The sequence below is a fragment of the Otolemur garnettii genome, unplaced genomic scaffold, assembly GCF_000181295.1.
Source record: "Otolemur garnettii isolate 467f Iridium unplaced genomic scaffold, OtoGar3 scaffold00002, whole genome shotgun sequence".
In the NCBI taxonomy this organism is placed as follows: domain Eukaryota; kingdom Metazoa; phylum Chordata; class Mammalia; order Primates; family Galagidae; genus Otolemur; species Otolemur garnettii.
In genome coordinates this window covers 3,166,843-3,194,064 of record NW_003852397.1, presented here as the reverse complement: position 1 = coordinate 3,194,064, position 27,222 = coordinate 3,166,843, and the positions used below count along the sequence as shown (strand labels likewise).

The following is a 27,222-nucleotide window of genomic DNA, read 5'->3' as shown; positions in this document are numbered from 1 at the left end:
AATTCATATTTAGAAAAGGGTTTTTCTTATGAAGCAAAGTGAATTTATTAAATAATAATTCAGCTTTCTTCTCTTATTAACAATATACAAATGCCAAATTAGATTGCCTGATAAGCACGAGGTGACAACGTGTTCTAGCAAAGCAGGAGAAAGCCAATGATAATGTCGCCAGGCGAGCAAAGGCATGGTTTCCATCAGATTTTGTGAAATACATAACACAGAGCTCCATTAATGTCTCTCGGGATCCAGAAGCCCAAGTAAAGCACACGTGTAAAGATGTGGCGAGGGTAAGGAATCCCGAGGAAGCAGAATCAGGGGAAGGGAGCACGCTGCCATGGGCATCCTCCCCAAATTATCTGCAAGTTTTCCAGGTTGTTGTTACTTGTGTATTTTGAACCGTTCTCACCTACCAAGTTTCCAGTCCAATGTGGTCTGTTGGTTACAACAAAGGTTTCTATGACATCAATGAGCTCATTTGTGATCAGTAAACAGGAGACTGAATTCAGTGTAACATGGACTTGTTCTGGCTCTGGAATAAGAAATAAAATGTTAAGTTTAAGGAGAACAGAGGAAAAGTTCTCAGTCATTTCGGCTCTATTTTCAGAGGAATAGAGGGAGTGCCTGCACCTGGGGCTTCTTCCCAGCAAGGCATGCCCCCAGCTTTGCATGATGCTGGCCCAGCAGGTTGCACTTCCTCCTGTGCTCAGCGTTTCTCCTCCACCTGCTTTGCTCAACACTCAAAAGCCCATATTCCTCCTTGATTGTTTCTGTGCATTTTTAATGTCCTCTGGGACAGCCTTCACCACGTGATTAGCTGTCTGCCTGGGCTGCCCAGATTATCTCTGGAGGTGCAATTACTATTTCTGTTAGTGCCTTAGTGACACAGAAGAACACGTTTTGAGTTTATCCTTGATCTTATTTTGACTGTAAGTTCTTGTTCTTTTTAGTGAACATTTTTGCAGAATGAATTGTTCTTCAGGAACACGTCTTTTGTGTTACAGTAGAAATCCTGTACTTTGCAGTCAGTAAATGCTTAATAAATGCTGACAGATTATTTATACTTAACTATTCCAAGACTTTAAAAAAGTGATTCCAAGGAATGACTTGAAAATGAACCTAACTGCAAGACTTGAGCAAGGTCTTGAGTACAGACATTTTAATTTGCATGACACAATTATCTCTATTGTTTTAGAGACATAGAAGCTAACTTTCCATTTTCAAGGACTGATGAACAATCATCCATGAGTTCTTGAAGTTGAGTAACAGGAAACTCTACTTGTTTTTCAAACCATTTGGCAATTGTAAGAAGCTGCTGGTCACAAAAGGCACGCCCAATAAACTGCAGTCCTATTGGCAACCCTTGGTTGGAGAGTGCCACGGGGATATTTACTGCTGGTAGCCCTGTGGAGAAGAAAGAAACCCATTAGTTGATTACTTCTCCATCCTAAAAGCAGACACCTCTCCTATTTTCCAGTGCTAGTAAGTAGTGAAGATGGGATAAGGTTTAAAAAAACAACAAAAAATACTATAGAACACACATGCTTTTGTACCATGCTTTGTTCATTTAACAACATATCTTGGAAATCACTGTACCAGTTCACAGAAACCTTCATTCTCTTTTTACAGCTGTATAGTAAGTACTCCATTACACAGTTTTACCACATTCATTAAACCAGTCTCCTATGGTTGGGCATTTAGGTTGTTTTCAGTATTTAGTGATTTCATATAATGTTCCAGCGAATTATGTTGAATGCATGTTTTTTGATAATCTTGAAAGTTTTTTAGATGAAACATTGCTTCACCAAAAGATCAATGTGTGTGTAATTAGATATTAACAAACTCCCCTACAAAGAAGTTGTGCCATTTTGAATTTCCACTGGCAAAATTAATGCTTTATTTTCTTTGTAAAGCCTTGCCAACAGAGTGTGTCTGAGTTTTTGAATTTTTGCCAATCCATTAGATAAGAAGTTAGCTCAGGGTAGTTTTAATTCCAGATTTGGGGCACAGAAAGCACAAATACCCAGAACATACTGTTATGCCATAAAACAAGGAAGTTCTCAAAATTTAATGGGGATATTTTTTTTTTTTTTTTTTTGAGACAGAGCCTCAAGCTGTCCCCCTGGGTAGAGTGCCATGGCATTACAGCTCACAGCAACCTCCAACTCCTGGGCTCAAGCAAGTCTCCGCCTCCCAAGTAGCTGGGACCACAGGCACCCGCCACAACGCCTGGCTATTTTTTGGTTGCAGCCGTCATTGTTGTTTGGCGGGTCCTGGCTGGGGATTCGAACCCACCACCTTAGGTGTACGTGGCTGGCGCCTTAGCTGGTTGAGCTATAGGCGCTGAGCCAATGGGGATAGTTTTAAAGGATACATACAACTTGAAGGGGCAACTACTGGACATATTTGGAACAATCTGAGCATCGAAAATAATGACAATAATTGCTTATAATACATTCAATTTTATAAAAAGGAAAGTTCTTCAGAGAAACTGCTAGTTAATAAATGCAGAAGGAATCATAGAATTAGAGAAGACTGAATTTGCAATTCTTTAAGTGATAATTAGTTCAGGCAAGGATCATCAATGGACGCTAAAATAATTGCGTTCCAGATTATTAGAGTATATGATATGTATACACAGTCTCAAAATATCACCATATAAATTGCTTATAACTGATACAAGGAAAAAACTACCTTTATAAGGAAAACATCTGACAGTTACCTTCTTAAACAGCTGGTCGACTTAGTTTCCAAAGAGTAACAAACTGGATTTAACTGTCTCCTGACGTGAAAAGTATGTAATATTTCCGCCAAAGGTATTTCACTCAGCCCAATTATGAGGAAACAATGTGACCAATCCAGATTATGAATGGGACATCCGATAGGACAAATGTACTGCACTGTTCAAAAAGGCTAACATCATTTAAAAGAAAGTTTTGAGAAGGTGGAGGATTTCTCATTAGAAACTATTCTGGATGGAAGAAAGTAGCACAACATTTTTTAAGCGCTAAAGACAAGAAAACTAGAATCCTATGTCCAGCAAAATGACTTTTCCAAAAGGAAAGGGAAATTAAAATATTCTCAGAAGGAAAGCAAATATGTGGCCTGCAGACCTGTCCTAAAAGAATGGTCAAAGAAATTTCTCCAAACCCCAAAGAAGTGACAAAGGTGGAAGGAAGAAGGAACACAGTAACTAAAAAACAGGTGACAAAAACAGACTTTCCTTTTCCTTGAGTCTTCTATATTATCTTTATTTAATTTTCTACCTTATATGTGATGATTGAGACAAAAATTGTAACATAGCCTAATGTGGTTTTAAGAAAAACTAACAGAGGTGTAGTGGCTATTCCAGATTTTAAAAAGATATCATAAACAGATGCCATATTAGGAGGAAAACAATTTATAAAAGACATTTTTAGCACAGTTGAGAAAATCTGACTATGACTATATTTGAATTATTACTGAATTCATGTTAGTTTTCTTAGGTGTCGTCATAAAATTATGGCTAAGTTGGAGAATTTACTCTCAGAAGATTTGTGCTAAAGTATTTAGATGTTATAACGGCTGAAGGTTTCTGTCAATGATTCAGCTAAAAACAACGTGTTTGTGTGTGTACTGAAAGAGAGAGACAAAGAGAAGGGAACAAAGCAGGAACGTGAAGCACCTGAGGCATCTTCACGCTACTTTTTTTGTTTTTCTGTAGATTTGAAAGTTTTCAAAATAAAAGTTAAAAAATCCTATTAAGAGTATTAGTTCAGATCCACGTGTGTGAGGTGTGTGTGGTGAGAGTACACACACAGGCACATACATTCCTACCTAAACATTCCAGAGAGACAAGACTCTTGCTCTTAAGGAACAGTCTCTAGAACTTAAGTTGAAGACCGAGATACCTGCCGAAGAACTCGAACAGAACCAAAATGTGGTTGAGGCATCCCTACCTGCCATATTTACAGCCTGTGTAAAAATATCGTCCTGGGCACTTCGTGTTCTGTTGTCTTCTTTGATGAACTCCAGGTATGGCACTGCCGCACTCAAGGTGGTAGGCGTGAGCAGGACATCTACTCCAGAATTGAAAACATTCACAAAATCGTTAGCAATGAGGCGTCGCACTTTCTGGGCTTTGATGAAATAGTTCTCATAGTTTCTATGGGGAAAAAACAGATGATATTTGAATCAATTCTCTTGCATTAGGCTTTATGCAGAGCCACTGAATTCTTGAGCAGGCATGACTAAGACCTCAACATATAAAAATGAATTCTGTCCAACTGTGCTGTTATTCTACTTTGTATATCTAGAATTCACTATTAGATGCAATTCTACACATATAATCACAAAATATTTAATGACTCCGGGGACATCACTAACCTGGAACATTCATTTTCAGGTGCAGAAAATAAAGTATGTAGCAATTGAACAACTTTCGAAAAGTTGCAAAACTAGACAGTGGTACACGAGGTCAAATTTCTTATTATAATCCTTTACTTCATCTCGAACATAATGAAAACGAATCATTATAAGGACTTTTGAGGTTTTGCAAAATTCTAATATGGCATCTACCTTAGACACTAGGAAATAATCCTAGAAAATAGGTTCTGAAAACGGAAACTGGGGAAAGTTATAGCGCTTGAATTTTGTATTTCAGGGATAGGCATAGCCCCTGAATGGAAATGTGAAACTTTGAAAGAATATTTACTTTACTAAAAAGATAAAGGAAAAAGCCCAAAGGAATAGTGACCATAAGTCAATGATACCAAAAAAGGGAAAAAGAAAAAGGTTAAGAAAGATTAGATAAAAGAACTGTTCTTAGCCTCAGTTTCCTCAACTGTAAAAATGGATACAACAACTCCAGTTCGGCTCGGCACCTGTGGCTCAAGCGGCTAAGGCGCCAGCCACATATACCTGTGCTGGCGGGTTCGAATCCAGCCCGGGCCCGCCAAGCAACAATGATAGCTGCAACCAAAAAATAGCTGGGGGCATTGTGGTCGGCGCCTGTGGTCCCAGCTACTTGGGAGACTGAGGCAGGAGACTCGCTTGACCCCAGGAGTTGGAGGTTGCTGTGAGCTGTGATACCACAGCACTCTACCCAGGGGGACAGCTTGAGGCTCTGTCTCAAAAAAAAACCAACTCCAGTTCTGCTAAGGTCCAAATAAATTAAGATAAAAATGTGAAATCCTTTTTACTCTAAAAGAGTCCTATAGAAATATCAGGTGTCTTTACTATCATTTGATTGCAGGGTCTATAGAGAGATCAATGCAAGCATCACATATGATTTATACAAAAACAACAGTTGATGGCTTAAATACTACATTAATAGCATTCTCAAAACTTGAATTTTTTTTTTTTTAGACAAGAGTCTCACATTGTCGTCCTTAGTAGAGTGATGTGACATCACAGCTCACAGCAACCTCCAACTCTTGGGCTTAAGTGATTCTCTTGCCTCAGCCTCCCAAGTAGCTGCGACTACAGGTGCCTGCCACAACACTCAGCTATTTTTTGTTGCAGATGTCATTGTTGTTTAGCTGGCTCAGGATGGTTTCGAACCCATTAGCCTTGGTGTATGTGGCTGTTGCTGTAACCATTGTGTTACAGGTGCTGAGCCAATTTTTTGAATATTTTTGATTCATGGTTGAATCAAAACTCTACAAATGCTGAATCTATGGATCCTGAGGGCTGACTGTAGTTTGTACTAATCATTTAACTAGAGTGTCAATATTTTTTTGGTTTTGAATACTAGGAACCAAAAGTGCCACAAACAGGCTTTTTCTAATTCAAATGATAAAGATTTTGTTTCTTTAGGAACAAGCTTGACTTATAAGACCTGACAAACATGCTCTGACTTTACTCTCGAGGTTTCAAGAATGGAGGAAATTCCTAAAGTAACTGACTTGCTCTTTTTTTTTTTTAATTAATATTTTATTTATTTATTTATTTTGGCAGTTTTTGGCTGGGTCCGGGTTTGAACCTGCCACCTCCAGTATATGGGGCCAGCGCACTACTCCTCTGAGCCACAGGTGCCGCCCGACTTACTCTTTTAATAAGAAAAAGTTTCCTGAGAGGATTCTTCCTCTCACCACCTCATTGAACCCTTCTCGTCTGGTCGCAGCATACATGGCTTCGGTGGACACATCAATATCACATCTGTGCCCTAGAAACAGAGATTAAATATTACTTGAAAGGAAGCAAAGTTTTGCCTAAAACTGGGCCTCAATTCACATCTTTGTGACTGATACGAAAATTTAAGGAGCGTCCTCCACTGGTTTCTTTTCTCTGCCTGCCTCGTGACTGACTGACAGGTGATGAAGAGAGAAGAAAATAACCAAGACAGAAAATGTGTTTACTCCCTCATTCATTCAAACACTGACTGGACTCTTTCTCTCCCTGTGCTAGGCACACTGGGCTGAGCCGAGCATACCAAGGCAAGATAGCATCCTTTCAAGACAGTCACAGTCCAGAGAAGCCAACTACACACAGAAATACTATAACGAATGGCACAGTACAATTCTAAAATGTCAAAGAACGATTCACTGATTTCCTTCTCTGAATCATTAACACTGTTGCAGGCAGTAATTGTCACTACTATGTGAAACTTTCAAATGTTTGAGATGCTACTTTAAAAATCCAGAAACCCTGCCATCTTACCATATTGTAGACCATCAAATCTTGCCATATTCGATGCCACTTCTGATGTGCACAACACATGGTAGCAGACAATTGAGTAACTGATGTGGGGAAGGGATACCTCAACTACTTTGGCTCCCTCAGACTCAAAGAGGTCAGCAGCTTTGGACCAAAGAGATCGTACTTCACTTGATAATTCTGGTACAAGATACTCCTTATAGAAAAAAGTCAAGATACAGAAATTAGGACATCTGTATAGAGGGTCTTATAAAAATTTGTACTCCAGGACCTTAGGTAATACATTAGAAAATATTATAAAATTGCTGGTAGGTAGTTAGAAACATAGAATCCATTTAGGAGAGTTTATGGCATAACAAACATAGTCCTAGATATTATGACCTGGATCTAATAATGTAAAAGATCAGAGATCTAATTGGGGAACATACTTGTTAAATGTTCATTATAACTCAGGTACTCTGCTAGATGTTTTTCAAAGGTTCTCTCATTTAATGCTTTTAACAAGTCCATAATGTCAGTATCATCATCCTTCATTCTATTAACAAAAAATACTGAGATGAGAAGTTAAGTAATTTTCCTAACGTTGCATAGAGGTGAGCAGAGAATCTTAGATTCCAAAGTAGGTCTTTTTTAAAACTTGTCCTCTCTCTAAATTCTCAAAAGAAGGTACAGATAATCACTTTAATGAAATATTTTAAAGAAAGTAGTATTTCTCCACTGCAGTGGTCTCACCTGGGGGCGATTTGTCACATTTTCCCCAACCCAGGGACATATGGCAACATCTGTAGACATTTTTGGTTGTGGGTTTGTGGTATTGGTGGGAGCATCACTGGCATCAGGGGTAGAGACCAGCAAGGCTACTAAACATCTTACAATGCACAGAACAGTCTTCGACAACAAACAATTATACAGCCCAAAAGTCCAACAGCACTGAGGTTGAGAAAACTCATTATTCTGTAATTTATCTTTCTAAAAGATTTCTAAAAGGTTTAAAGCATTACTATATCGCTAAGTTTAATATTTTTATAAGGTAATTAAACACAATTACATGTATGAATTATTCAATTGCTACAGTAATAGCGTTATAGTAGTGATGATATTATAATGATAAAGATTGTAACATTTCTTGAGGTCTTACTATGCAAGGTATGGATTTGGGCTAAGTCCTTTATATAAAGGATGGGCAAACTATGGCCCATGGGCCAGAGCTGACCATCCAGCTTTCTTTGGAAATAAAGTTTTATTAGAACACAGGTACATTTTTATTTATTTATTTTTTTTGTAGAGACAGAGTCTCACTTTATCGCCCTCAGTAGAGTGTTGTGGTGCCACACAGCTCACAGCAACCTCCAACTCCTGGGCTTAGGCGACTCTGTTGCCTCAGCCTGCCAAGTAGCTGAGCCTGCCACAACGCCCAGTTACTTTTTTGTTGCAGTTTGGCCGGGGCCAGGTTTGAACCCGCCACCCTCGGTATATGGGGCTGGCACCCTACTCACTGAGCCACAAGTGCCGCCCATAGAACACAGATACATTTTTAATTTACATATTGTCTATGGCTATTTTCTCACTATAATGGCAGAGATAAATAGTTACAATAAAGACTGTATGGTCCACACAATCTGAAATATTTGGCCCTTTAGAGAAAAAGTTTATAAATACCTGTTTAACATGATTACCCAATTTTTTTTTTTTTTGAGACAGAGTCTTACTTTCTCACCCTAGGTAGAGTGCTGTGGCATCATAGTTCAAGGCAACCTCAAACTCTTGGGCTCCCCAGTAGCTGGGACTACAGGCTTCTGCCACAATGCCCAGTTTTTTTTTTTTTTTTTGCAGTTTTTAGCCAGGGCCGGGCGTTAACCTGCCACCTTTGGTAAATGGGGCCAGCGCCCTACTCCTTGAGCCATAGGCGCTGCCCAGTGCCCAGCTATTTTTTAGAGACAGGGTCTCTTGCTCTTGCTCAGGCTGGTTTTGAACCCATGAGCTCAGGCAATTTACCTGCCTTGAACTCCCAGAGTGCTAGGATTACAGGTATGAGCCACCATGCCTGGCCCTATGACTATCAAATTTAATCCTCATAAATCACTAAGGTCAATACTTTATTATCCCCATTTTGCAGATAGGGTAATTGTGCTTTAAAGAGATAAGTGACATGCTCAAGTCACATGGCTAATAAAAGTGGCAGAGCAGGGATTCAAACCCTATCAGTCTGCTTCCCAAGTCTGTGCTCTCTATTGACTTGACAGTATTTCTGTAAAGTAATGAAAGGAAGAATTTACCTTTGGAATTCCTATACATAGTTTGCTGACATCTGTTAAACTGGGGAGTGTGAATGGCTTAACAGGATCCTGTACTGTGGTAGAATCTTTGGGGTCATGCCCAGCCAGCATACCTGTAAGGAAAATACTTATGAGCGACAGACCCTGTCTTACAGTGAAACTGTTTCAAGTGGTATGGAATCAAAAAAATACCCAACACAACTGCAGCATCATCCACGTATCGGGTTAGGATTCCTGGCGCATCCATCGAATTCACCAGGGGAATGAGACCATGACGAGAAACTAAGCCATAGCTTGGCTTGACACCCACAAGCCCACAGAGGGCAGCAGGATTTCTGGTTGATCCTCCTGTATCTGATCCTAAAGCCCTGGAAATCAAACAGAATTAGCTGTAAAAGGACGGCATACCTACAGTTAGATTTCTAATTACATCTGAAATCTACACTTTTCAATGTATACTTTCTTTCTTTCTTTTTTTTTAGAGATAGAGTTTTACCTTGTTGCCCTTGGTAGAGTGCTGTGGCATCACAGCTCACAGCAGCCTCTAGCTCTTGGGTTTAGGCAATTCTCTTGCCTCAGCCTCCCGAGTAGCTGGGACTATAGGCGCCCGCTACATTGCCCGCTATTTTTGTTGTTGTTGTTGTTGCAGTTTGGCTGGGGCTGGGTTGGAAACTGCCACCCTTGGTAAATGGGGGAGCACCCTACTAACTACACCACAGGTGACACCCCTCTTTTTTTTTGAGCCAACAATAAGAAAAATAGCCAGGCGTTGTGGCAGGCGCCTGTAGTCCCAGCTACTTGGGAGGCTGAGGCAAGAGAATCTCTTAAGCCTAAGAGTTTGAGGTTGCTATGAGCTGTGATGCCAGGGCATTCTACCCAGAGTGACATAGTGAGACTCTGTCTCAAAAAATAAAATAAAATAAAATAAATAACTTTGTAATGAAACGCTTTGAACATAATATGTTGTTTCCAACTATAATAACTATAAATAAATAACTTTGTAATGAAAACCTTCAAACATAAATCTTTGTCTATACATCTGATTACTTTTTAGGCTACCTTCCAAGAAGAAGAGTTAATGGGCATAAGGGTCTGCCTATTATTTTAAGTTCTTGATATATATTGTCAAGTTACTTGTCAGAAAGATTATGCCAATTTATATTTATTTCTTTTGAGAAATAAATTATTATATTATTATATTTCTTTTGAGATAGAGTCGCCCTGGCATCATAGCTCATAGCAACTTGAAACTCTTGGGCTTGAGCAATACTCCTGCTTTAGCCTCCTGAGCAGCTGGGACTATAGGTGCCTGTTACCCAGATAGTTTTTCGATTTTCAGTACTGACGGGGTCCTGGTTCTTGCTCAGGCTGGTCTCAAACTCCTGAGGTCAAGCAATCCACCTGCCTTGGCCATCCAGAGTGCTAGAATTACAGGCCTGAGCTACCATGCCCAGCCCTCCACATTATATTTCTAATTGCAGTAAATCAGATTTGTTTTAATCTTTCACATCATCACTCAGTACTAGTTTTTAAAAATTCATGTTAATTTGATGACCAAAAAGTTTAGTTTATGTGCATTTTTAATAATTTTTCACATCTAGTTGTATTTGCATTACCCAACTATAAAGTGATTGTTTTTTTTCTTTTTTTTTAGCCGGGGCTGGGTTTGAACCCGCCACCTCTGGTATAGAAGGCCGGCACCCTACCCTTTTGAGCCACAGGCACTGCCCATTTGTTCGTTTCTTTACCCAGTTACCTACAGAGTTTGTGATATTCTTATTTTAAAAAGCCAGAAAAACAGAAAGTTAACCGAGAGGACATTATGCTAAGTAAAATAAGCCAGTCACAAAAGGACAAATACTATATAATGCCACTCACATGTGGGACCGGAATAATTAAATTCAAAGAGACAGAAAGGAGAAGCGTGGTTTCCAAGGGCAAGAGAAGGGTTAATGGGTATAGAGTTTCAGTTTTGCAAAATGAAAAGATTTTTGGAGCACAACAATGTACTTAATGCTTCTGAATTATATACTTAAAATAGTTAAGATGGTGAATTTTATATTTTGTGTATTTTACCACAACAACTAGAATAGATTAGGAGCTCCAAAAACTTAATGGGAAAAAGTAATCTGATTAAAAAATGAGCAAAATATCTGCATAGATATTTTTCAAAAGAAGACACACAAATGGCCAACAAGTATATGAAAAAATGCTCCCCATCATAAGAGAAATGCAAATCAAAACTACAATGAGATATCATCTCACCCAGGTTAAAACGGCTTCGGCCAAAAAGATAATCAATGATGAAGAAAGCAGTTTTGGGAATATAAATTAGTTTAACTACTATGAAGAACAGTATGGAGGTTCTTCAAAAATCTAAAAATAGGCCAGGCATGGTGGCTCGCACCTGTAATTCTAGCACTCTGGGAGGCTGAAGTGGGTGGATTGCTTGAGCTTCCAAGTTCGAGACCACCCTGAGCTGGTTTCTATTAAAACAGAAAAACTGAGGCAAGAGGATCGCTTGAGCCCAAGAGTTGGAGGTTGCCTTAAGCTACGACGCCATAGCACTCTACCCAGGGCAAAAGCTTAAGACTGTCTCAAAAAAAAAAAAAAAAAATCTAAAAATAGAACTACCATATGACCCTGCAATCCCATTGCTAGGTATATATCCAAAAGAAAGGAAATCACTATGCCAAAAAACATCTGCACTCCATGTTTACTGCAGTAAGATTCATAACAGCCAAGATTTGGAATTAACCTAAGTGTCCACCAGTAGATAAATGAATAAAAAAAAATTAGGGAATGTATAAACAATGGAATATCGTGTAGCCATAAAGAAGGTTGAAATCCAGGCATTTGCAACAACATGAATGGAAACGGAGAACATTATGCTAAGTCCAATAAGCCAAGCATAGAAAGACAAATCTCACATGTTCTTGCTTATATGAAGGAGCTAAATATTAAAACAACTGATCTCATATATAGAGTAGAATGATGGTTACCCGAGACTTGGAAGGGTAGTGGGGAAGAAGGGATACAGTGGGGGTGGTTAACGGGTGCAAACATCTAGTTAGATAGAATGAACAATATTTCGTAGCCTCACAAAGTGACTATAGTCAACAACAAGGTATGGTACACTTGAAAACAACCAAAAGAATGGAATTGGAATGTTCCTAACACAAAGAAATGATAAATGTCTGAGGTGACCAAAACCACAATTTCCCTGATTTGATTAATACACATTGCATGCCTCTATCAAAATATCACAGGTACCAATATACAAATATTATATACTCTTATTTAAAGAAAAATATTTCAGGGAAAACATAGTTTCATTGTAGAACAGCGTTACACAGCCACTGTAAAAATTAAAATATTATATAAGGGTATCAAGTCAGAGTTCTCTTATAATCACAGTCCCCATAATAGCCTTGCTATGAGTTTTTGTATCTATCCAGACTTCCAGACATATCTACACAATAACATGTACATGCACCTAATTATTATTTTTAACAGAAATAAGTCATACGATCCACACTGTTCTGCAAGTTATTTTGCGGTTGTTGTTAACTGAAAAGACGTCTTGGATATCTTTTCCATGTCACTGCACAGTGCTCTATCTCATCCTTTTTCATGGCTGCCCAGTACTCTAAGAATGTTCCCGTTTTTTAAACCAATATAAAAGAAACAAACCAAAAAGGGGGCAACAAAAGCAGCATACTTTATAGTTGGGATATATTCAAGCTCAGGTTACTTTAGGTCTCTGCTTCTATCGATTACGTTTGAGGTGAAGCTCTGGACTGAACAACACTTCTAACAACTCGGCACTTGTGACCTACAGAAAAATGCAAATAAGGTTTCCTTTCTCGCCCTGCCCATTTAAGCTACAAAATCAGACCACTGCTTGCTGCTGGCTTTCACAGCTTTAAAGGATACATTTTGCTTATTAGCATTCACTGGCTGCTGTGTAAAAGTAAAAACCTTACATTTCCACAGGAATTATGTGTCAAAGTGCCATCTTCTCAAAGCATGTTCAGAAAGATGAACGCTAAGTGGGATGAGGGTAGAAAAGAGGCATCCAACCCTATGGTCCTAACTTGTCAGAACGCCCATTAATATTAATGCAACGCCATACGATTCCGCAGAGATACAGTGAAGTGGTTTTACTTGCTAATAAGACTTCAGGAAAACTGAAAAATAAAATCTGTAGAACTTAAATCTCCATAGTGCTAAAAACTAAAAATAACTTACTGGTTGTTGTAATGAATGTGCATGTGAAAGAGCTTAGTTTTAGTGGATAATTAAGGAGAGATAAAATACATACAGTATTACTAAAGCGACACATTCAATTTAGTTAAATTGAGACTGACATAATATAACAGTAGTCATATTTACTTCCTCTTCTGTAGGTGGTTAAGAAATGCTTTATAGATGGTTATAAAGCAGTAACATATGATCAATAGATTCTTACCAAATACAAAGTATGAGAGATGTATAGAACCAGTTCCTAACAAGGAAAAAAGTTTTACTGATTGACATATATTTTTAGTTGCAGATTTGTGAAAACACTATTTTAACTATCTTATTGATATTGATATATATACATATATAATATTGATATTTATATTGAACATTCTTTTCTTTTCTTTTTCCCCCTCCCCCACAAAAGTCACATTTAGCTAAAGGATAACACCACTGACAGTGTAGTCCAGCAGCACTCAACTAGAGCCATGATATGTTAGTCCCTAAATATTTTATAACTAGAGAGCCAACACTCAATAAATTATCTTAAAAAATGAAATTTGGTGAAGTCCGTCTATGTCAATGCTTTATTCTGCAAGATCCATAAAACTATGTTTTTAAGAGAACCAGATACTATAAAAGAAAAGTTTAAATATTATTTTAAAGTTAAATGTGTAAAATATATGTAGCAAACTATACAGGTGAAGTGTATTTATAAGACACAGTTTTGATATACATTTGAACACAAATAGATCACTAAAAAGAAATGAAAATCCCAAGGTATGCGCTACTCCATGGTTGGATTTTGCATACAGCTTATGACTATGTGTATTCGGATAAGGTTTAAAGAGAAGCATCTTACGCAAAGCACGTGAACGCTGACACGGCAGCGGCGCTCCCACCGGAGCTTCCTCCAGTGATCACCCAATTTGAATCTTCATTCTCGCCATGTGGCTTCTGCCTCCTCCTTTCTCTATATTGTTTTGAATAACTCCAGGGGTTTTTAACTGGTCCAAATACACTGTCTGTGCTTCCAGAACTGAGATGAGAGGAAGAGTAGAGAGACGCCTTAGTAAAACCTTCATTTCATTTTCTGAGTATTTGCTTCTGACACTCATTGAGCTTTTGATAATCCACTGAAGCATACATTGGAAAAGAAGTAGTTTTCATTAATTAAATGGTTGAGGAGGAAGGGAAGGAAGAACAGTTGTGGCAGGAAGTAGACAGAACTGGTCTGCTAAGAAGAGATTCCACTGAAGATGATGCCCCTCGTGGAAAATAGGCAAAAAATCTGAATAGATAATTCACTGAAGAAGATATATGGATGGCGAAATAAACACATGGAAAGGTGTTTAACATCACTTGTCACGAGGGAAATGCACACTAAAACCAAACTGAGATACACACATATGTCTATCAAACCACATAATCACACAGGGACTAAGAAGCTGGCATTGGAATCCTCAAGAAATCACCTCCCTACTTTTAGGTACCTACATTTAGTGAAACTAAAGGTATAGATCAGTGATTTTTAACCAGTGTGCCACCCCAAATTTTAGGCATCATTAGTTAAATTATTTTCAAAGCAGAGTAAGTGTATCCCTTTTTCTATTCTTTTTTGATCAAGTTCAACTGTAGGTTCAAGTGTGCTGTGAGATAAGAAAGGTGAAAAACACTGGTATAGATGGAATAAAAGAGAATAAAATTTTAATTTTACTTACCCCATAGCAAACTCATCTAAATTTGTTTTCCCCATGAGCAGAGCTCCCTGATCCAACAACTTCTGGACAACTGTAGCATTATAAGGTGGTACATAACCTGAGAAAAATTCAATCATTTTTATGATAGGAGATAAAACAGTGAACATGTAAAAATTATATTCAGGAAATAAAATTTCAAACTGCAGGGCAGCGCCTGTGGTTCAGTAAGTAGGGCACTGGCCCCATATACCGAGGGTGGAGGGTTTGAACCCGGTCCTGGCCAAACTGCTACAACAACAAAAAATAGCCGGGCATTGTGGCAGGTGCCTGTAGTCCCAGCTACTCAGGAGGCTAAGGCAAGAGAATCACCGAAGCCCAGGAGTTGGAGGTTGCTGTGAGCTGTGATACCACAGCACCCTACCAGGGGCAAGCAAACGAGACTCTGCCTCTAAAAAAAATAATAATAAAATAAAAAATAAAGATTTTAAACTGTAATTAAGGGATTCATACGGACATACTGACATGTTTTAATTATTCCTAATTTAAATAGTACGTTGTACTTTATTCCAGGAGTCGATGTTTTCTACTATTAACTATATATATTTTCCAAAGATAGTCTGTGCATTTGGTATTTTTGTAATCTGAAAACATTGACTTCAACAGTTATTTCTACAAAATGCCACACAATAGTCAGAGATGTACCCAATTCATTCGAAACTAATTGTGAATTGTTATTTGCTCATTGTAGTTGACTTTTTCCTCTCTGATGATGTCATACCTCACAGTAATTTTTATGTATTTCTGGTTAGAAATAGATCTTTATCCTCAATTAAAATTTCCTCTAGCTATTAAAAAGCTCCAGCGTATATTCTAAAACAATTAACAACATTCACCTATTAGAGGAATGGGGTGCAGAGTCCTCATGTAATATTACTTTTATCATGCAGCGCTCTGAATAACCTTTTCTCCATTTCTTTATTTCTCCTAGGATCCTAACAAGCTTCTTTTTGACTTTCTGAACTCTAAGAAAATAAAACTAAGTATCATTATACTGTAGTATAGGAGATGGAGGAATCAGGAAATAAATACAACTGGTTAGTAGTATCCACAAGAGAGGGGTAATGACGGCCGGTTCATACTTATTCCTGCCTATTTTTTTTTTTTTGAGACAGAGCCTCAAGCTGTCCCCCTGGGTAGAGTGCCGTGGCATTACAGCTCACAGCAACCTCCAACTCCTGGGCTCAAGCGAGTCTCCTGCCTCCGCCTCCCAAGTAGCTGGGACCACAGGCGCCTGCCACAACGCCCGGCTATTTTTTGGTTGCAGCCGTCATTGTTGTTTGGCGGGTCCGGGCTGGGGATTCGAACCCGCCACCTTAGGTGTACGTGGCTGGCGCCTTAGCCGGTTGAGCTATAGGCGCCGAGCCCTTATTCCTGCTTATTAATGATTTGGAGTTAGATATCAGTGTGTTTGCCGTGGTCAGTTACTAAGTCTCCCTAAAATATAGGACTTCTAAAACTTCTGAAATAGCGTTCATTCATTAAGCTGGCCTAGCCCTGTAAAGAATAATTCTGCGTTCTTAAAGAATAAACAGTAAAAACAGATAATACTACGTATAGTCTATACTAAGTACTCCTTTCAAAGATATAATTAGTCTGAGATTGTCTTGGGACTTTGGTATCTTTAAAACTAAAAAATACTTTTACAAAATTATTAATACTTTGGTCAACTTTACCTTTCAGCATATTTGATGCACATGTTGTCTCAATGCCAGATGTGCTAAAGTTGTCTTTGATTGCAATAGGAATTCCATCTAAAACCCCAAGTGACTGACCTGCATTAAAAAACCAAAAGAGTAATATTGGACATAACAGTTCAAAATATCAATATAAGGATATATTGATACCTGTTACTACAGTAACTACTAGTTTTTGGCAAAGATACTTCTTCAGAAATCAAATTTGTTACTAGTAGAAGTTAATACCGTTGGACATTATACAGCATCACATATCCTTAACATCATTTTTATTATACCTTGCAGCAAGTTCTTTAAATAAGGGTATGTTTTATGTTTAAAGTTTCACTTGCCAAATGGAGGCTGCTACATCCAATTAGACTCCCTCTCTAGAGATATAATGATTAAGTGTAATTAAAAGTAATTTACCATTCTTGTATCTTTTTTCTGATTCTTCAGCTTGTTTTAAGGCTACCTCTTCTGTTACAGTAATGTAGGCATTTAGGTACTTAGTCTTCTTGATGAGAGAGAGACATTTTTGACAGAGCTCCGTTGGTGTAATTTGGCCTTGTTTCAGTGCCGCAGAAACCTACAGCATATAAAATTCAAAAACCTTTCACTGAGTCTGCAGAAGTTTCAAATATTATACTGAAAGGAATGATAGAGAGGCTAAGTGTTAACATAAAATTTATATAGTGTCATATAAAAATATGAAGTGAGGCTTGGGTTCAAAACCTAGAGAACCAATCATCTCTAACTCAGTGTAGTGAACAAAGGTAGCACACGGATCAGCTTGAGAACAGGTGGAGGAAATGACATCTTTCTCCCGGGCTAGTTTTCTGCTTCAAAGTCAGAAGTTGAGAGTTCAGGGGAGGTCAGGCTGACGGGTGGGTGAGGATGTACAGAGCATAGCTTAGCTGCAGCGCAGGCAGTCCAGAGAGAAAACAGAGGAATGAACCCAAGGAGGCTCTGTCGGACTTTATAGCTCTAAATAAGTATTGTGGACTTCAAGTACGTGCTGGTATGAACTGAGAAAAATGCTTATAAAACATACATTCAAGAGCAAACTAAAAAAACAAACCTTTCTGAAATTCTGTCTCTGATGCATTAGGAAGGCCAGTAAAGAAAGTGTTAAAATAATCTGTTCTACAAGTGACCAGAACACGTATATTGACAGGAAGCAGGGCCTTGAGATGAAGTGATGATTGTTAATGTTTCCTTTAGGAAGTAATAATATTAGTACTCCCTAATCAGCTAAGAGGAATGAATAACAAGAAGTCACAGATGATACCCAAACTTTGAAGATTACTTGAAAAGAGAGTTGGATAAGATGGGAGCTGAGAGATAAGGGGCTAGAGGAAGACCTAATAGTTACTGAGTATTTAACAAGAGCCAGGCACGGCCGCTTCACATCATTTAACCCTATGTCTTCATTTAACTCCTAAAACAACCATACAACTTAAGAATTATTAACTGCATTTGAGAAATGAAGAAACTGAAGGTCAGAGAGGTTGAAGGATTTGTCCAATGTCACACAAACGGTAAAGGACAAGGTGACTTCATAAGACATGCTCCTGACCATTTCTCTGAGGCTGTGGGAGGGCTCCTGGGACGAGAGGGCAGTGAGGCTTGACTTAAACTGAGGAGGTAACTTAGTGACAAGAAGAGATACTTCTGTTGAATAGTTTGTATGAAATAGAAACTCTTTAGAAAAAGCTAGAAAGAAATGGAAGCAGGATGGTCTAATACTGTGTGTATGGAGTGGGAAGAAAGAAGACAGTGTAGGCTGTCAGAAGGAGTCAGACCTAGCAAAGCCCAGAGCTAGAGAGATGGAGAGATAGAAAGGCAGGCCCATTCCACGGCAAGCTACCAATCAGGAAATGGTGTCTGCTGCCTTCTCTCCTACCCGACTCCCCCAAGTCGCCCAATGCCTACGCTCCTCACCTCCTCACACTGCTTTCTGACTTGCCAACTGCTGTCCGAGCTGCGGAGACACAAATGTGGTCAGATAGGCAAAAACTGAGGTAGCAGGAGCACTCATTTCAGATGGTGCTGATCCTCATAGGACCATTTCAAGGAACTCCAGGTCAGAGAAAATCAGTAAGGGAATTGAAAACAGAGATGCTAATTAGCTAGTATGGAGGGACCAAAGGGAGTTGGAAACATGAACTACAGCTCCCCAGGGACAAAACTGCAGGTGTCATCTCTGAATATAAAAGAAAGTCAACTGAAAAAAAGTTCTCTCTCCATGGCAAGTCTTTCCTCTAATGGAAACTAGACCTTCCCTAGCAGTCACTTCTGCTTAGGGCCTACCGACCGTGTATCACGGAGTCCATCTGTTTGGGGGGGATAGACAGACAGGTAGTGTTCTCCTTGTTCCTCAGGCCTTTCTCTTCCCTCAAGTACCAGGGCTGGGTGACGCCTGTGGCTCAGTGAGTAGTGTGCTGATCCTATATACCGAGGGTGGTGAGGTCAAACCCAGCCTCAGCCAAACTGTAACAAAAAAATAGCTGCGTGTTGTGGTGGGTACCTGTAGTCCCAGCTACTCGGGAGGCTGAGGCAAGAGAATCACCTAAGCTCAGGAGTTGGAGGTTGCTGTGAGCTGTGACACCATAGTACTCTACCAAAGGCAATAAAGTGAGACTCTGTCTCTAAAGAAAGAGAAAAAAGGATCAGGGCTCATCTGGAGCACACGCCCCGGAGGGAGTATCCCCTGCTGGTGTGCTGCTTTACAGTCTCTCAGGTTCTACTTCTCAGTCACTGGCGGTTTCAGCACCTAGCTCACCACCATCTTTGTTGTCACTCTTGCTCACCCAAACTTCAAGTCTGTGTACACCGACATTTGCCCTCTCGGTTCCTTGCCCTCACTTCACACAGTTTTCCTTCACCTCACCTAGTTGCAAACTGTCTGGGTCACAACCCAGAGTACATCACAGAATCTCTTAAACATCACTTCAATCATTCCACATCTCCTGCCTCTCAGCTCACTGACATTACTACCCCCACAGCCAGTAAGAAATTGGGGCCCTCGGCCCACGATGGCAGGAAATGGAATCTGCCAACAACTAGTGAGGCTGGAAGACGCCTGGAGCTGCAGACGAAGTCTCGGCGCAGGCTGACACCTCACTCTCAGCCTTGTGCAGCCCTGAGCAGAAAACCCAGCGACTCCATGGCCAGACTTCTGCCCCATGAAACTGTGAGATAATAAGACTACGCTACTGTAAGCACAAAGTTTGTACTAATTTGTTACATAGCAATAGAAAAACTAATATACCTTAGAAAAATTAAGAAAACTTCCTCAGGAACTGCTGCCTCTCAGAAAGCAGGGGAAGGAAAATTATAAACACATGTAATTTATTTATTAGTAATTTAGTCCCTTCGGCAAAACTGTTAATAGCTTAGTTCTAGGCATTGTCCTGGATGCTTTATCTTTCATTTAATCTTTGTATCCACACTGAACGGCGGATATTATCTCCGCTTTACAGATAAAATACTGAAGTTCCTGCCTGAGGTCACAGAGCTACAAAGCAGCAGAGCTGGGATTCATCCAAGGACTGACGGGGTTTCCAAAACCCACGCTCTGAACCATCTACTACAGGGCGAGTAGCCTTATCCAAAATTTGTGGGACTGGAAGTGTTTCAGATTTTGGAATGCTGTATTTGCATTCTATGCTTCCGGACTGAGCATCCCTAATTAAAAAATCCAAAATCTGAACTGCTCCAAAGACCATTTCCTTTGAGCATGATCTTGGAATGTCATGGCATTCAAAAAGTTTTAGATTTTGGACCATTTCAGATTTTTGATTTGGGATGCTCAACCTGTTTAATTATTCTCCATAATAATACAGAAGTATTTTATACGCAAGGTATTAGGGTATTTACTCCTCTGTAAAAAAGTAGAGAACATTTTTATAAACTTGACAGATAACACAGGAATTCACTTAGGAAAAAAGCTATCTTGGAACAAATGGCCTTGAAAAATGCTGAAAGTGTAGGAGAGCTCTTGAGGGCTGAGTGCCCCGCTGGTTTTAGCACCAAGCTAACACACTCCATTTGTGCTTTTATCTTCATGTTCCAAGGAACCGCATGTCCAGATCCCCAGCAATGCCCAGTGCTCACGTTACAGTCCTCAGGAGCCTTCCACAGAAGTCTCACTCCTCCTAGAAATGCTTCTTTACTCCTGCTTGTCCTTCCGGCCATTCTTCCAAGTCTCTTTGCTGTCTTTACTTCCTGGTACAGGCCTCTAAATGTTGGAAAATCTTAGGTCTTCTATTTTTACACTCAACTTCTCAGGTAATCTCACATGGCCATATAGCTTTAATTATCTTCTATACTCTGGTCAATTTATGTCCTTATATCCAGCTTTTTTCCTGAACTCCAAATTCTTGTATCCACCTGCTTGACTGACATCGTTACTTAGGTTTCCAGGAGGCATCTCAAAATTAATGTCTAAAACAGAATTCTTAATAACCTACTCCTCCAAACTTGCTTCCTTTGTCTCTTCCATCTTGGTAAATGCTACCATTTCCCTAACTGCTCAGTTCAAAAATCTAAGTATCTCCTTGATTCTTTTCCCCAAGCCCCATATCCAACCCATCTGCAAGCCCTAACATAAAAAAAAAAAAAAAAAAACCCAAACCCACTCCCATTACCTTTATGCCACCAGCCTATCCACGCTGCCATCATCTCTTGCCAATGTGACAGCCTTCTAACTGGTCTTCTTGCTTCCTTGTTTGCTTTCCTGTAGGTCATAGTCCTTAACAGTAACCTCAAGGAGCTTGTAAAATTTTAAATCAGATCATCACAGACTCAAAACTTTCCAGACACTTTTCATTACACTTAGAATAAAATCCACACTGAGCCGGGGATGGTAGCATGCACCTGTAGTCCCAATTACTCAGGTGGCTAAAGAGGGAGGATCCCTTGAGCCTAGGAGTTGGAGGCTGCAGGGCACCATGACTGCGCCATTGCACTCCAGCCTGGGAGACAGAGAAAGACACCACTAAAAAAAAAAAATCTGCACTCCCTACTATGGCTACAAAGGTTCTCCATGATCTGGCGCCTGCCTACCTCCCTAACCTCTCCCACTACTCTCTCGTTCACTTCTCCCGAGGCATGCTGGCCTTCTTGCTATTCCTTGAACTTGTAAAGCTTGCTCTTGCTTCAGGGTTTTTGCACTTCCCTTCTTCTGCCTGAAACACTCTTCTCCCAGATCCTCCCAGGGCTCACCCTTCACAGCCTTCTGGTCTCTATTAAATGTCACTCATTCAGAGAAATCTTCCCTGACCACTCTATCTAAAATGCCTAGCTGCCTCAACTACTTCTTACCACACAGGCTACTTAGTTTTTCTTCCTAGTACTTCTACTACCTGAAATTTATTACTACCTATCATTTACTTAAAAACAAACAACAACTGGCTGGGTGCCCATAGCTCAGTGGTTAAGGGGCCAGTCACATGCTCCCGGGGCTGGTGGGTTTGAACTTGGCCCAGGCCTGCTAAAAGAAAAAAAAAAAAAGCTAGGTGTTGTAGCAACACTGGTAGTCCCAGCTACTTGGGAGGCTGAGGCAAGAGAATCGCTTGAGCCCAAGAGTTTGAGGTTACTATGAGCTATGATGCTATAGTACTCTACAGAGGGCGACAAAGTGAAACTCTGTTTCAATAAAAAAAAAAAAATTATTTGGTAACCTGAATGAAATATACCAATTACTCACTACTGAGGGTGACAAAGTCGTTCCTTTAACAAATACTTGTTAATGCCTACAAACTCCTTTTTGTGCCTGTTCCTAAGGCGCCTTCCTCTGTTGCCTTAAACCTCCACAACACTCCCCAAACTGCTTCATATGTGCATATATTTCCTCCCCACAAATTTCCCCTTTCTTCAATTGATTATCTGAACTAAAATATTACACAGAAATTTGATGGAACTATTGTAATATACATCAATGAGTGAATAAATCATTCAACTCTCTTAAGGCATCTGTACATATAGTATTTAAAAGAGAATGCGTACTGAATTAATCACTCACTAACTGGCAGAATTTGGGGCATCAGTACAGTAAAGAGCAAAAAGTACAAAGTGGACACAAGATACTTGTGGTACTGGGAAAATAACTCCTAAATAATGTTTCACACACAGTAGGCATTACTAAGTATTTGTTCAAGGAACAATTAAGTGAAGGTAATCATGCCAAGCCAGCCTCTCCATCTTACCTTGGGCCAGCATCTGTAAATGGTTCTTTCCCCTCCCCCACCATGAGGCAAAAGTTGTTTCTCACAATGGCTTACTCAAGGGCATCAGAAGAGTACTACTCAAGGGTAGCACAAAAAAGGTGCTTCTTCAGCGTGGTGCCAATAGTTGAGGCTGAAAAGTTTCAGACAAACCATAAAGAACCCAGGAGCTGCACGTAGATGTGACATGCCCTTTATTCAACTCCAGCTCTTGGGGGCAGGTGACCTAGCGTAGAAAACCTCTTTTCCCCTCACAGGCAGAAAGCCTTGGGGCCTTAAATAGCCAACTATTTTAAATTGCACAAGGACTTTATGGACACCTGTATAGTAGCCAGAAGAAGAGTGGCTCCAAATTAAACACTAACGGGGGCTTAGAGCCTATAGCTCAGCAGCTAGGGCGCCAGCCCCATACACTGGAGCCAGCAGGTTGGAACCCAGCTTAGGCCTGCCAAATAACAACAACTACAACCAAAACACAGCCAGGCATTGTGGCAGGCACCTGTAGTCCCAGCTATTTGGGAGGCTGAGGCAAGAGAATCACTTAAGCCCACGGGTTTGAGTTGCTGTGAGCTGTCATGCTATGGCACTCTATTGAGGGTGACATAGTGAGACTCTGTCTCAAAAGAAACAAAACAAAACAAACACTAATGGGGTTTACTTAGGAACACAAGGCAACTGCCCACTTAATCATGGTTATTCAAAACAATAGGGGACCTCCTGGCCTTCAGGTTAGAAAGTCTAACTTAACTCATCTTCCCCACATTGAGGAAGTGTAGAACTTGTGAAAATTAAAATAAAGTCATTTGTGTTAGAACCCTGACAAATGGAGCCAGAGAAGGCCACGAAGTGAAGGTTCTCACGCATGAATGGCTGATAACAAGAACTTATCACAAAAGCCTGCAAAACCCACAACCTTTCACAAAGGCTATTGCAACTTTACACATAGACATACAAACACTTTTGTAAGGATGTCTAACAGCTGCATGTTCCCATCTTGAACTGACACCACTCTTGCTATTGACCTTTGTAGCTAGCAAGGATTCAGAATAATTTATTTAATCTTCCTTGTTTTGTCTTTAAAAGCTTGCTCTTCCTTCCACCTCCCTGAATATACAGTGTTCCTCTCTGTTATTCAGATTGACAGGTGAAAAGACAGAGAAAGAAAATACCACAATTTAATAGGTTATATTATATTTTAAAACAAGTTTTGGGGAGTTTTGTATATTTAAAAAACAAATTGGATTCCCCACTGACAGTATGTCAGATCCAATTTAAGATGGTAAGATAATGTTGTAATTTGGGGAAGAACTATTATTATTTAAAGTCTGTGAATTTAAAATTCTTTAAATTTATAAGCAGGGGTCCTCAAACTTTTTAAACCGGGGCCCAGTTCACTGTCCCCCAGACCGTTGGAGGGCTGGAATGCAGCCCGGATGAGTAGGCTACTAAGCAGGACAGGTAGTGGCAGCAAGAACATCGGGGGGCCCGCATAAATGTCCTAGGTGGGCTGTATGTGGCCCGCAGGCCATAGTTTGAGGATGCCTGACTTACAGCTTTGTATAATTACGCCAGCTGGGAGGAAAAAAAAAAGATGGCTTCTCAGATGGAACGACGAATGGAAGATGAAAGGCAGCATAGGTGCTCAGCTTCTACTTATCCCCAGAAGTCAGCTGGAGCCTTTTAAAACCATACCCCTTACCTCACAGATCTGTCTGATTAAATCTAGAGTGGGACACTGCTGTAGTTTAATAAGGGCCCCCGCAGGTGATTATGATAGCAGTGGGCCTGTAGACCGTACTAGAAGTTGAGAGATATGGGCCAGAAGGCAATGAGAGCTGACTTAAAGCTATGATAGCAGAACCAGAGGACATAGTCCAGCCATATCAACAAGATATTAACAGGGCTTAATGATTTATTTAATATAAAAGATGCGGAAGAATCTAAGAATAAAGGGCATTAAAAAGGGTACATTAAGAATTGAGAAGAATTTGGGAGGGTTGTTTATTTTTAAGACAGTATTTGAGAGGTAAGGGGGGCTCCTGTTACGATGATGACTTCAACTTTGGTTTAAGTGAGTTTGAGGTGCTTAGGGGACATTTGGAAGAGCTGTCCAGAAGGCATTCAGATTTAGCCTAAAGTTATGTCCAGGAAGTGGAGGCATAGGTTAGGGAATCTGGTATCTTAGTGGTTAAGAAAAGCATAGAAAATGATCTAAAAAAAGATTGTTTGGATTTTGCAAACTACAAATTCGCCAGGCTCCTTAGCGAGAACTGCACTGGCTGAATTTTGGGGACAGAAGAGAAATTGAAGTGGTCCAGCAAAGTCCCCCTTATCTAGTAAAACCCCCTAGTTTGAGTAAACATCTATCCCCGAGAAGCCGCATGGATATGCGCTTCCACCTACAGCTACGCAGTGCTGAGCTCTCCCCTTTTGAGGTTCTAACTCTTGAGTAAGGCATGGTGAGTGCAGCCTAAGAACTAAACGGTCCGAATCCCCCAGCCAGTTGAAGGGCAGGCGGCGAGGCCAAACAAGGTGAGTAGTCAGACCGGAACTCCTTATCCACGGAGCCCACGAAACGTTCCGCCCTCCCGGGCCCCTCATCGGGCTAATTGCACTCACTTCTCGGAGGGTCCGGCCCAGCATGGTCTTCATGCTCAGGCTGTCACCACCAGGGCCGGGAGACAAGGAGGTAACAAAAGGTCAACAGCCCCCGCTGAATGACATGGGCGCAGCCATGTTTGATCGTCACCGACCCCTCAGCATCGAGTACTTCGATTGGTTGAACTGAAGCCCAAGGAAATGATCTTTGCACGCGATTGGTTAGCGCCTTAAACCCATCCCGGCGGCGACGAGAGCGGGCGAGCAAGGAGTTTTGTCTGGAAGCGTCGGATTCTCTGTGGCTTTGGATCGCGAACGTTGTCTGTCTGCCCAGCGAAGGGCTCTCAGCACAGGGGTCTTGGGGGGCGGAGAAGAGTGCACACCTGCTTTTGTTTTTTTTTAAGGGAAAGGGAGTGTAAAAGAGGGAGGAGAATGGACAGAATCCGGACTTGAACGCTAATTGCAGCATTTCTGATGTGAAGAGCAGAATAACAATTTCATATTCTTTCTATAGTTGCTCCATTAGGTTAACTTCACTTCTTTATACCCAGTTTTGAATGCTTTTAATTTTGAAACTAGTCTGTGTGTTTGGCAGAATTTCACCGAATTCAGGGGTGAGAGTTTGATCCGGTCCCAGTGTATTTTAATTGTGGCATTCAGGTCAACCACTGTTTACGATGGAATTTGTGAAGACGTGTGTCCTTAGAAGAAATGCACGTACTGCGGTTTGCTTCTGGAGAAGCAACGTTGTACAAATGCCTTCAGTTAGAAAAATTAGTACTACCTGTCCTAGGAGCACTGTCATGCCTGCTTGGGTGATAGATAAATATGGGAAGAATGAAGTCCTGCGATTCACTCAGAACATGATGATACCTATCATACATTATCCAAATGAAGTCATTATCAAAGTCCACGCTGCGAGTGTAAATCCCATAGATGTTAATATGAGAAGTAAGTTTCCAAAAGACATTTATTTTTCCTTACCTTTGTCTTAAAAAGAATCAGTTTCTTCAGGTATTCAGTTTTAAAAAGTCAGTTATTGACTACCCTTATTTGGTTAACACGAAGGAATCCCTTAGGGTTTTTTTTAATAATACTTATGCAAATGTTAAATTTCCAAAAATTTTGAAATTGCAGTGGCCAGGATATACTTGAATCTTTTACAGAATGTGTCCATGCTTCCAAATATGCAGGCTGGGGCTTGAGAGTTTGTCTACAGTTTGCTTTCTGGTGTACTCACCTGTGGATTTTTGTGATATTCTGAAATCTATCACAGGTTTCTTCATTTTTTCAGAATTCGCATTTTTGTGATAATTCCTGTCCTCTTTGCTCTCCAGTTATTCAGAGCTTGCTTTATTGGTCCAGTAGACAAAGCAACCGAACAGGACTCCAGAATATGGATAGTACTTTCCTCATTTCTGCTATTGTATTCTCCCTTCAATATTTAAGATACACTTTCCTGTTATGCCCCATTCCTAAGGGGAATAATACTAACTTATGCTGGAGGATATTGGCAAAGCTTGGAGAGCACTGTATTCCTTACATATGTATTATTTATTATGGTGCTGAAAATACTAGTATTTGTGAATTGCTTTAACTTTGGAAAATAATGTGAAAAGTATTTTCAGTCTTGCTTACAGGAACTCAAGTATGTTGACTGAAGAAATAAAAAAGCATCTTTAGGATGATTAACCTCAGGGTTAACCACAGGTCAGTTAACCTCAGTGGTTTAAGCAAGCTGCCATATGCGTTTTAACCATGGGCCAGTGTTCTACAAGGTTTTGTGTAAAAGTACAATTATTTTTCACCC

General features: G+C 40.1%; 2 protein-coding genes across 2 annotated transcripts in view; one reads left to right on the top strand and one right to left on the bottom strand.

Moving 5' to 3' along the window:
* Positions 1-1,154: 1,154 nt before the first annotated feature.
* QRSL1 (glutaminyl-tRNA synthase (glutamine-hydrolyzing)-like 1) lies at positions 1,155-25,571 on the bottom strand. Its single transcript, XM_003781573.3, has 11 exons — positions 25,434-25,571; positions 17,014-17,173; positions 16,585-16,683; positions 14,873-14,969; positions 14,014-14,190; positions 9,102-9,277; positions 8,910-9,022; positions 6,637-6,829; positions 6,025-6,142; positions 3,936-4,141; positions 1,155-1,401 (listed from the first exon to the last, which is right to left on the bottom strand). Exons 1-11 carry the CDS (start codon positions 25,464-25,466, stop codon positions 1,181-1,183), a joined length of 1,593 nt encoding a protein of 530 aa, XP_003781621.1. The 5' UTR covers positions 25,467-25,571; the 3' UTR covers positions 1,155-1,180.
* A 96-nt stretch (positions 25,572-25,667) lies between these two features.
* RTN4IP1 (reticulon 4 interacting protein 1) overlaps positions 25,668-27,222 on the top strand; it is a 55,349-nt gene continuing 53,794 nt past the window's right edge. Inside the window, exon 1 of the mRNA XM_003781572.2 lies at positions 25,668-26,363. Coding sequence (XP_003781620.1) covers positions 26,090-26,363 — 274 coding nt within the window. The 5' untranslated portion in view covers positions 25,668-26,089. The remainder of the gene's footprint in view (positions 26,364-27,222) is intronic.

Coding starts and splice junctions, on each gene's coding strand:
- QRSL1 (XM_003781573.3), bottom strand. CDS start 25,466: ATGAAGACCATGCTGGGCCGGACCCTCCGAGAA. Junction 14,191..14,872: donor TTAGATGAGTTTGCTATGGG/GTAAGTAAAATT, acceptor CTCTCATCTCAG/TTCTGGAAGCACAGACAGTG. Junction 6,830..8,909: donor TATGTATAGGAATTCCAAAG/GTAAATTCTTCC, acceptor TTTTTCTATAAG/GAGTATCTTGTACCAGAATT.